This window comes from Dioscorea cayenensis, chromosome 5 (assembly GCF_009730915.1).
Source record: "Dioscorea cayenensis subsp. rotundata cultivar TDr96_F1 chromosome 5, TDr96_F1_v2_PseudoChromosome.rev07_lg8_w22 25.fasta, whole genome shotgun sequence".
NCBI lineage: Eukaryota > Viridiplantae > Streptophyta > Magnoliopsida > Dioscoreales > Dioscoreaceae > Dioscorea > Dioscorea cayenensis.
Genome location: NC_052475.1, coordinates 19,711,539 through 19,723,165, shown reverse-complemented (window position 1 = coordinate 19,723,165; position 11,627 = coordinate 19,711,539). Strand labels below are relative to the sequence as shown.

The window sequence follows — 11,627 nt, the reverse complement described above, 5'->3', positions numbered from 1 at the left end:
AAATATATTTTCTTGGATACTTTTATATTAGACAGGGTTATCACATATATATATATATATATATATTACATCAAGTTTATCCAAGGATTAAGACATGTATTAATCATGGACAGGTTAGTGGTTGGGAAGATTAAGACATGCATTAATCATGGACAAGTTCGTGGTTGGGATTGTGGGTCCTGTTATGCGGGACATAGACATAGTACTTCTCACACCACCTTCACATCAACAATTATGAAGAATTTTATATACAGCACGGACCCAGATGTTCTTGTTATTATTATTTTTTTTTCTCATTAATTTTTTTTGAGTTTAAATATATATACATATATATATATATATATTTAGAATCTCTAATCCATGATTGATTATGAATTAATATTAGCTTGAAATGCGAAATATAGAGATCACCCAAATTTTTTTTAAAAAAAAAGGTTAGAGAAAACCTCTGAAAAAAACACTACTTCAGGACTTAGTCTGTTTTATTGGATAAAAATAAATTGTTTGCCATCTTTAGAGATGAATCAAGACTTTGCTTGACTTCAAAGTGACCTTAAACAATAACTTTGGAAAATAATTAAATTTTCTATGTAGATAATATTCAATATGTAGGAAGTTGTTCCACTAATTTTTATTTTCTCACAAAATTTAATTATTTAAATAAATATATGCAATATTAAAATTAATCCCACACATTTGTTCCTAATCAATTGTGCCCAATTGCAATGTAAGATCATTATTATATGCAAATCCCAAAAAATTTGAAGGAATTAAATGCAAAATAACTGTTGAACTTTAAATTACAAAAAAATAAAAATAAATAAAAAAATAAATAACTACATCAAGAATTATTATTAATCAAAACTCAGACAAGATTTGTTACAATACTTACCAGGCCAAACATACTAATCAAACAAAAATAATTAAATCTTAAAATCTAATCATAAAATCCTTGATAAATCTAAACATAAACAAACCATTTCTAACAATAACCCTGTTGTGCTAACTAAAATCAAAAGAAAATAGTATATAAATCCACATAACATGCAGCAACAAAGCTCAACCAGAAAAACAATATACAACTCATTCAAACCTAGCTTTACATTTCATGGGAAAACCTTAAAGCTTTTTATCTGCAGATCATTTTGGCTGCAACAGTATCAGGACAATGTCGATAGAGTTTATGCATTAAACAATGAAGATGACACTAAAGTGAACTCAGGGATTTCTAATTTTTGGCAGAAAATTTACAAGATACACCACATTAGGTTCCTTATTTCCTGCTTCTTCAATTTCAAAAGAATCAATCATATATATGCATAACAATCATGCAATACAATTAACCTCCCAAATCAACTGGCAAGTAGGGGTATTTTTCTCTTGTAGAATGGACCTGCAGTCATCTATAATGAAGAATCTTTATATAAATGACAATTTCAAGCACTTCACAGATGATCAGAGTGTAAAATAAAGAAGGATATTAAGGAAATGATGTTTGGCCAATCCTCACTCTAACTGCAGCTCAGCAGCAAAGCGGCCATAGGAAGCCGAGGAATTAATGTTAGCCCATCACACCATTGTGTGCCACAACAAAAACCTTATCTCGTGGAATACCACGCTTCCCCATTTCTCAAGGGAGGAGCTCGGCCATGGGCATGCTTAACTTATTTAACAGTTTAAGCCAAAAAATAAAGACTTTGAGATTTTTAATAGCAACACTGAAACTCATAAAATAGCCATTGCATACAATTGCCTAACTTGGAAGAAGGCTCTACTACAATTCAAACAACAAAGATTAGTGCAACATTTCAAAGAGATGGCACAAACTTAAGATAAAGTAAAATCAAATAAGCGCAGCAATACATCACTCTACATCATTTCTAGCCAACTCTAAACCTTGTGACCTTTTTTAGCTTTCAAAGAAAGTTTGTCCAACTTAACTTGGCCAAAAGAAAAAGGCATTAAAAATTATAATAACAACAATAAGTGTTTGATTAATAAAAAAAGAAGGTTGGAGATCCAGGAGAAAAATCATGTATTCTGTAATGGAAACTGTTTTGACAAATTCCTTGATGAAATAACATGTTATGCAATTTCACAAATTATCTGTCATCAGTTAACATAATACACAGTGAATAAACACGGAACTTTTAGATTCACATCAAATCAGAAATATACCTGATCAATGCCCTCACGAATAGTAAGTCCTTCATGACCCTATACCCACAGAGTGCCAGTACATCATCAATAAGAAGTTTCAAAACCCAATCTATTGTATAAAGAACTAGCTCATAAATTGAAAGTTCAATGACAATTCTTGCAGTGAACCAAAGTTAGAACAAAGTTTCCAGCAATCATCTTGAGTTAGCTCAGTTCCAAACTGCAAAAGAAAGCCATGTAATTGCAGAAACAAATGTCACCTTATCGAAATAAATCATTACCAGACCAAAACGTGGCTGAAGCAAAAGAAGAAGTGCAACAACGGAAATAAACAACGCATAGCATCATGTCAAAATAATATCTGATTTTTATTTATATGCATCATCTGTTTATGGTTGATTATGGTAATATTGACAGCTCCCCTATCACTGATTCAGCTTCAAATGCAAGGAGGTCGCACACCATTTCTGCAGTTGCTCCACAAAGTTCCTGATGCATGCATATAGTAAATCAATAAACAAAAATAAAAATATACAATAACTACAAAAGGAATTATCAGCAAGCATAACACATTCAAGAAGAATGCAGGAACAAAAGAGTACAAACTACAAAAAAACCTATGTTGTGTACTCAAAGGAAGGTCAACACTGGCTAACTGGCTTGGCATAACAAATGCTTATAATCATCAAGAAGTTTGAGAGAGTGTTTATCCACAGTAGTATGAAAAGAAGAAGGCTCCACAAGCATTTCACAATATTATTGCCTAAATCAACATGTTCATATATACATGTATAACGTACATGAGAAAAATGACATTAGGGGTTACTATAAGTAATAAAGGAACCTTTTTGCATTTTCTTAAGTATAATAATGGATGTTAGTGCTGGATCATAACATTGGCATACCGCCATTTTGATGGATTAAAAACTAAAAACAGAAGGAAAAAAATTCATTAGAAGATACAGTGAGTGATAGGTACTAACAAATCCTAAGCTCATGCAGTAAAAAACTAAGATCCCCTCTTAACAGAACACTTGGGGCTTAAACATGATTTTCTTTTTCCCACTGTTATTCAATGAAAACAAAGAACTGCTTCAATTAAAATTATAACAGTTTAAATGAAATACCTAGTGGATAAATCTTAAAATAAAACCCTAAAATCACAACAAAAACATAGGAGAGATATCTCATAAATTCTACTCGTAAGCCCAAAAAATTCAATTTTTATGAGAGAATCGAGACAAAGGACTTGAAGAAAGATACATAGAGGCCGTAATCGGCAGCGAAGCAGAGAGTTGCATGGCGATCTCGTCTAGGGTTTTGCAGCGGCAGAGGTTGTTTTAGTCACCGGCGGCGAGAATGGCAAAGCGGCGACGCCGGCCGATGGCCTCCAAGTAGCCGCCATACATCTCGATACTCCATTGCGGCAGCTTCGAATCTCAGAATACCAAATCGAAACCCTAGAAAAGTCTATGTGCCAGTGCCCACCAAGACTGTTAACTTTTCTAAATAAATAGACTCAGATAAAAAAAAACAATATGGAATAATATACTCTTTCAAAATATGATTGGGCATAGAGGTGGGCACGGGCCGTCCGAAAACCGGCCCGCCGGTTCAATGACCCGGCGGGTCGGTTCATTTGATTTCCAGTAACCGACCCGTCATCGTAGACGGGACGAGTTACGGGTCAGGTTTTCCCAACCCGGTTAATGTTATTGTTTGTTTTTTTTTTAATACTAAGGGAGTGTTTGGTTAACATGATTGGAGTGAGAGTGGGAGGGGAGTGAATCCAAGCCTTTGTTTGGATGGTCATGAGTGGGAGTGAGAGAGGAGTGGATGACCCTCAATGGGGGGATTGCTCCACTCCTCCCTCACTCCTTGGGATAATGATCAATTTGCCCTTTTATTTAATAATTAAAATAATAATTTAATTTAAATAATAATTAATTAATTAATTTTAACAATAATTATTAAATAAATAATAATAATTTAATTAAATATAATAATTAAGTTGATAATTTAATAATAATTAATAATTAAAATGGAATTATAATAACTAATAATTATAGTTAAATATTTATTTATAATAATTAATTAATAATATTTCTTCATTAATTAATTATTTATTATAGTTAATTAATTATTTTAAAAAATATAATTGATTATCAATTTGATATAATTATTTATTATAGTTAATTAATTACTAATGATATTAACAAAAAAATTTGAAATATTTATTTATAACAATTAATTTATTTTTTTCAATTTACATAATATTCATTTGAATAAAGGGCATAAATGTCATCTTATCATATTTACCTTCTTTACTTTTCTCATTCCCAATAAATTACACTCTCCAATCCTTATCAACCAAACACATTCTTCATTCTTACTCATACTCCACTCCCCCCCCCCAATCCACTCCTGACAACTAAACACTCCCTAAGTACTTGTTGGTCATGGGATTTGAACTCATGATCTTGAACTTGGATAGAAAAAACCCAACCACTGAAATTTACTATTTGTTTCTAATATTTATTGGAAAGAATTATATATGATAGATGTAGGATATGGATTAAAATATTTTTATATATTTAAATTATAAAAAAATTAAGAAACCATATAATAAATTAAAAAAATTATACAAATCAATTAATAAAATATCAAAGTATCAAACAATAAATTTTCATAAATATTTTTTTAAAAAATAATTATTTTGTTAATTGTCTTTTTCTACTATAAGACTAAATCTCTACATATGCATTACTCTTAAATTCTATTAAATAAAGCAGACTCTAATTTATCACATATATATTGAGATTATTTTTGTTTCAATTTATAAAATAAAAAAAATAAAATTACAAAAAAATTGTTTTTTAAATTATGTAAATCAATTTATAAAAAAATATATTAGTAAAAAAAGAATATTTTTTTGAATAATGGTTCACACCATATTATTTTGATGTGAACTTTTTTTCAATGACAACATGATAAAGACAATAATAACCCTATTGTTAGAGATCAAAAGTAAAAATCTAGAGCCAACCCTAATTACAATAAATAAATAAGTTGATGATAACTTCAATTTAAAAATAAGAATACTACTTGATATATACATTTTGTTGCACTTAAAAAGGTGTGCTAATAATTTAATTTGATAGATAAATAAATTAAAAATGTAGTTTTTTTATCCTTTTTAAAATTATTTTGATATGTCTTAAAAATTTTTTTAAGTTATTATAAATTATTTTTAAAAATTTTTTTATTGTTTGGGATTAAATTTAAAAAAATATTAGTAACTTCTTTATATTTATTTATGTTTTTAAACTAATACTGAGAAAAAAATTTGTAGAGCCAATTTGGTTAATGTTATTTCTTTATGTGAGAGGTCCTGGTTCAAACCCCATCCATTACACATTTTTTGGTTATTTACAAAAACCCGCCGGGCCGGGTCCGGTTCATTCTCCTGCCTGGTCAACCCGGCCCGGGGAGTCTCTCCTGTAGCACGGGCCGGTTTTGAGTCCGGTGAACCAGACCCGACGGGCCCGGTTAACCGGCCCGTGCCCATCTCTAATTGGGCAAAGATGATTGTTTTTCAAAAAGTTATATTTCATTAATAAAATTGGAGAATTATTTTTTAATCATGAAAATAATTATTTTATCCTTAGCGTAAATTTTTTAAGTATATTTTAAACTTTGATTTATTTTCACTTCAATCACATAATTTCAATTTGTATCAATTTAATCATTAAACTTTAATTTGATTTCAACTGTAATTAATCAAAGATTTCAACCTCCAATTGATAACATGGTTGTTTAAAAATTCATATCAATTCTCTCCATAACATATTATTAAATGTATTAAAAGTGTCCATATCATAAAAACCATATCATTTATTTGGGGACAAAAATCTTTTAATTTACTATCCAGTGAAATCAAATTAATGTTGAATGATTAAGCCAAAATTTAATGACATACTAAAAAAAATTACCTATACATATTTATATAAAATACTGATATTAAGCCAATATATATAAAATACTGAGATTAAGCCAATACCCAATAGACCAAAATTGACACTTGACACTGAATCTCCAATACAAATGCTGTAAAACTTAACTTCTCACATGTATCCCCATTTATTCTTATCACGTGATTTACCCATATTTGTTTAAAAAATAAAAATAAAAACTGAGATTGTAATACCAAATCTCACATAACCCAATTTCTGATAAATAATTCTGTGAGATTATGAAGCATCCACTAATTTAAGCAATAGAAACCACATCAGTAAAATCAAGCTTGTCTGAACTCTGAAGTAACTCCAGTGCAGAAAAGAAAAGAACAATGATGCCAACTAAAACTAAATGTGAACCCTTAGCAAGTACAATCCAACTAACCACTGCATTTCAAGGTTTACTCAAAACTCCAAAATGTCTGAGTGTGATGCAGAGGCAACGCAGGCAGTGAGCAAGCGTTTGGATACAGATGTTCTGAATATCGAAGCCTGCTTATCTTGCAAATCGAGAAGCTCGATGGACTCTCACATGTTGCGGTTCTTTGTTCCATTTGATCAACAGAGTCATCTTCCCCATTCCAACTCAACCCCAGATCTTGAGATTGCATTGTTTGTCTGAATGGAGTCCTCTGGTTTGATAGTATTCGCAAATGCGTGCCAGCCGAGAAGGTATGGTATAATAAACTGCATCAATGAAGAAAAAATATTGACAGTTAAACTCAAAAATCAAGATAATATAAACGGAAATGATTTGAAATGCACACACAACGCACTGGACTAAGAAATTGGGTTATACAACATTTGATACATCACAGAAATACTGAAAGTTAATTTTATTTGAATTCTGATTATGCAATATACGCTTCCATGAGACAACCTATTGGAAAGGGCAATGATTGATTGAACACAACTAACTTATGCTGATTCCACCTGGTCCACCTTCCATTAAATCAGAAGGATAAATGTAAAGAATAGGTCATAAATTTAAAGCTCTAGAAGTCAACTTAAAGATATGGTACGCTACCAACACAATGGGCAATTTTGGCAGTTCACTATGAACCAAACCTTTGACCTTAAAATGAAAGTCAGCTATAGAAGCCTTGAAGTTGAGAAAGCTTTATGTAAGTTTAACTTTGACTTGAACCGAGATGTTCTAGCACTGCTTCCTAAGAGCAGTGTGTCTACCGATTTCATCATGTTGGCTTGGCTTACTTAATATAATAATAATAGTTGATCCATGTTGAATCATCGAATCCATCCAATAATCAATCTATTTTTGGAAACATAAGGTTACAAACATAAGAGGGCAGCAGATTTAGTGAGGTAATAGGCACAAAAACCTATAACCTGGATCAGCAAATGATTTTTCATTGTTTGATAATTGTCATATAAGCAAATGTCATATACTTCCCCATTCTCAAGCAATTTACTACCAATTTATTTACTGTTAAAATACTAAAATACTAATAGTGTGCAGTGAGGAGAAGAGGTAATACATTGAAGGATGAGTTCAGAATTGTGAATTCTGCTTTACTGATAGGAATGTATATGCTCTCATCCACATTCAAGAGCCTATTCTGGACACCTACAAGAAAAAGAAATAAGCACATCACCGAATATTTGAATTAAAAAAGAAATGTTTTTAAAAACACCTCTTTTCTTTCATTTCGAAATTTTTACACAACATGTGATTAATTTTTAACAAAATAAAATCATAATAAAGAAACTGTTAACATCCACAGTGAAACTAAATGATGAGTATTACATGCATTAGGAAAAAAGGTCCCTAAAGGTTGCATGAGCAAAATTATTTTAGACTCTGTAAAACTTCGTAAGAATTAGCATAACCTACCCGAACAAATGTTGACTTCAATTGAGGCTGAGAGAAGATTCAATCAATTTTTTCAAAATGTGTTTATAGTGACAAGGTTGAGCTATAAGACCCCAACAAAACCATAATAATCACCTTATGCAAACATATCAATGATCCAAGATTGGAAAATATATGTCAAACTGTACATATTAATCCATCATTTAATGCACCAAATTCTCACCACAGGCTGTATTGCAACATTGTCTATTTCAAGACCCATGTGTGAGATGGCAGATGCAATGATTTAAAGGACGCAATTTTGGATGCAAAATTCAGCAAAAATTATCTATTTAGTTCATGTATAATCTCAAAAGTATAGATTATTGAGACTTACTGAGATTAAAGAAGTGGCCAGTGCCATCTGGAAGAGGTTCTGCCTTCAAAAGCTTCCTGACCTTGCCTTCATCACTGCAAAATAGAACACACTTGTTTCGTATTTCACTCTTCATTCTAAAGTTTAAATTTCAGAAAATGTCCTTCCAGAAACAAAATCAGAAAGATCATGGCTTTGTGAAGATATTCCGACAATCTATGTGAAAAATACCAAAGACAAACATAAATATATAGCACAAAACTTTATTCTCTTCTTGAGCATGCCCCAGATCTTCATCTATCAATGAAATGTCAAAAAAATTGAAAAATTGAAGGAAAAGAACAATATTAAGTTGGAACAACAAACTCCAACTATTGAATTGTAAGGTAACATATCGTTGTGCACAACACAGGTGAGTAACTGTGGCAATTGAACTATTTGATATGTGATTAATTTTGTATTTATAATTGGAAATAACAATGCAATACAATACCTTCTTCCCTTGAATGGATCATGGAAAAACTCACACGAATCTTTGGCACCAAGACTCATTAAAGTGCCAATTTCAGTGACAGATAAAGAGAAGACCTATTTCAAAATTAAATGAAAAAAATTTAAGATCTCAAAACATCAAGAAAAAGACAAGTAAAGTTAGTAACAAAAAATCTGGCAATGATTTTAGGCAAAAGATTACCACAATAACAATAAAGATGCTAAATAAAAGAAAAGAAAAAAAGACAAAAATATCAACTAATACCACAAGATTCACAACCAAAGCACAAATAATAGCACACACAATGCAGATAAAACATAGCAGCTGCTGGTTGAATATAAAACCAAGCATTATTCACAGCACCATAAACAATATTGCAACTTCCCAAAAGAAAACACACAAACAACATAGGTGACTTTGTGCTAAACGGAAAGAATGAGAATGGTAGCACTCACCGCATGATAAATAGACAAAATATGAAAGCATAAAACGGACTATAGGTTATTGATAAAAACAATTGTTATTCAAAGTTTCATGACCAAAATTGCAACTTTTCTAAAGAAAACACATCAACAGCAAATGGAACACCAGGCTTAATGGAAAGAATAACCATAGTAGCACATAACCCATGATAAACGGATAGTATTTCAAAGCATAGGGCCAATTATAGGTCTTAGATAAGAACAAGTATTATTGATAGAAAATAAGTCATCACGTTTAATGGAAACAATGAGCACAGCAGCACAGAACGTATGATAAATATATGATATTTGAATTTTTGGAAACATAAAACCAACTATAGGTTGTAGACAGAAACAAGAATTATTCACAGCTCCATGTCCAAGATAGCAAATTTTCAAAAGAAATGAATCAACGGCTCAGGAAACATCAGGTTTAACGAAAAAGAACAAGCACAGTTGCAGAAAAATGTATGATAAACAGATAATATTTGAATGCATAAAACCAACTACAGCCAGGAGTCCATAAAAATTGCAAAATTTTTCAAAACAAAACGCATCAATAACACAGCAAATATCAGGTTCAATCGAAAGCACAAGCAACCTGCTTCCGGCTCCAATCATACTGCCGAGTCCCCACCGCAGGCGCGAACTGCATCAAAGCAAACCCTTCCTTCGACACCTTAAATGCTCCAGACTACCAATAAAAATCCAAAACCAAATATCAAAAATCAGAAGAAACCAGCAGCAAAAAGCAAGGGGAAAAAGAGATAAAGAGGAGTGAAACTACATCCAAAGGAGAAAACTCGGGAGGACGGGGCTCGATGGTGAGAGCAGCCTTGCCTTTATAAATTGAATACCCAACATAAACCCTAGATGGCTGAGAGGCGGCGGACAGGGAGTCCTCAGGCGGCGGGGGGCGAGAAGTGACCTTCTGCGGCTCATAGTAGTCGGAACGGCGAGAGACTATGAAGGAAGGGGTCCTCTTTAGGGCTAGGGTTTTGGGAACGAAGCCATGGGTGAGAGATGGGAGAGAGTGGGAGATGGGGAGCGCCATTGGAAAGCGGAGAAAGCTCGGAACGCTGGCGTAGTTAGTCAGTTAGTGATAGCGTGGAGCTTAAAGCGGATTCGGATGTGGATTTTCTAAGTCCGTTAACCTGTTAAAAGCTTTTTCTTTGTCACCCCTGAAAAATATACAAATTATTTAGAAACATCGCATGCTTTCTAATTTGTTAGGATATAATTTTTTAATCCAGTGATTTTTTTTTTTTAAATTTAGTGGTCGTTTTCAAATCAAGAAATAATAAGCACTTGACAATCAATGTGTAGAGCACTGTGGTCAGTCACATAGGCAGTGGATGAATAAACACATAATTAAATTTCTGTCCCATAATATTATAATAATATAATTTATCTATTATTCTCATAATTGTATATTGGTTATAGTATTATTTAAATAGGCATAGTAGATCTTTTGTCGGAGAAGTATTTTTCTCTTTCATAATTACATGATAAGAGAGTTTTTTAATTGAATATGATTTTTACAAATCTTCTCGTCTTACTCATCATGGTAAACTTTTCATTATTTTATATGGGAGAAATGCTATATGAGCTGATTTACTTGGCCGAAATCACAGGCCGAATCTCTCTCCTCGGATTAAAAAAAATTCCCAACTTGGACATAATGCCTCCTTTTTCTCCTCGGTTTGAAAAAAAATTTCTCAAGTTGGGCCCTTCTTGAGATAGCGCCTTCTCCTTCTTCTTCTTTGAGCTTCTCATCTCCGCCCTGCCGCCTCCTCGCCTCCCTCCAAGCTCTCCTCTCCATACTCGAAGCCGCCGCCATCTCATCTCCAAGCCTCTCATCTCCATACCGGCCAGCAGCTCCTCATCTCCTCTAAATCGCTTCCTCATCTCCGTACTCATGCTTGAATCTCTCGACAAAAAGTGATCGTGGAGGGATCGACACGTCATCCATCTTCTCTAAGGCTTTCAACACTCGCCGCTAAACCTCACTCTGTAGTTTGAAGTTGTATGTTTTTCTCCCTCTCTTGATTTTTTTCTTCTGCTTTTTGTTCTTGGTTATAGTTTTTTGTCATCTTGAGCTTGAAGGATGGTACTTGGTTTGTAGCTTCATGATTATTGAAGATATTTTTTTGTTTGAGAAAGAATGGAGGAAATAAAGCAATTTTTCTAGGAAGGTTTCTTCCCCCTTTGATGTGCTTTGCCATTTCATTTTAATTCATGAAATTATTTGTGCAGAAGATATGAAATGCGTTTCGCTGTTGGATTTTGTGCAATTGATTCAAGGGCT

At 32.5% G+C, this 11,627-nt stretch overlaps 1 protein-coding gene and 1 long non-coding RNA gene across 2 annotated transcripts; both read right to left on the bottom strand.

Moving 5' to 3' along the window:
• Positions 1–976: 976 nt before the first annotated feature.
• On the bottom strand, positions 977–3,660 carry LOC120260751. The gene is made up of 3 exons (XR_005536487.1): positions 3,424–3,660; positions 2,179–2,649; positions 977–1,403 (listed from the first exon to the last, which is right to left on the bottom strand). It is a non-coding gene; the product is annotated as an uncharacterized LOC120260751 (long non-coding RNA).
• A 2,891-nt stretch (positions 3,661–6,551) lies between these two features.
• LOC120260575 (single-stranded DNA-binding protein WHY1, chloroplastic-like) lies at positions 6,552–10,413 on the bottom strand. Its single transcript, XM_039268084.1, has 6 exons — positions 10,107–10,413; positions 9,921–10,013; positions 8,859–8,953; positions 8,387–8,460; positions 7,676–7,764; positions 6,552–6,863 (listed from the first exon to the last, which is right to left on the bottom strand). Exons 1-6 carry the CDS (start codon positions 10,371–10,373, stop codon positions 6,744–6,746), a joined length of 738 nt encoding a protein of 245 aa, XP_039124018.1. The 5' UTR covers positions 10,374–10,413; the 3' UTR covers positions 6,552–6,743.
• Between the last annotated feature and the right edge of the window lie 1,214 nt (positions 10,414–11,627).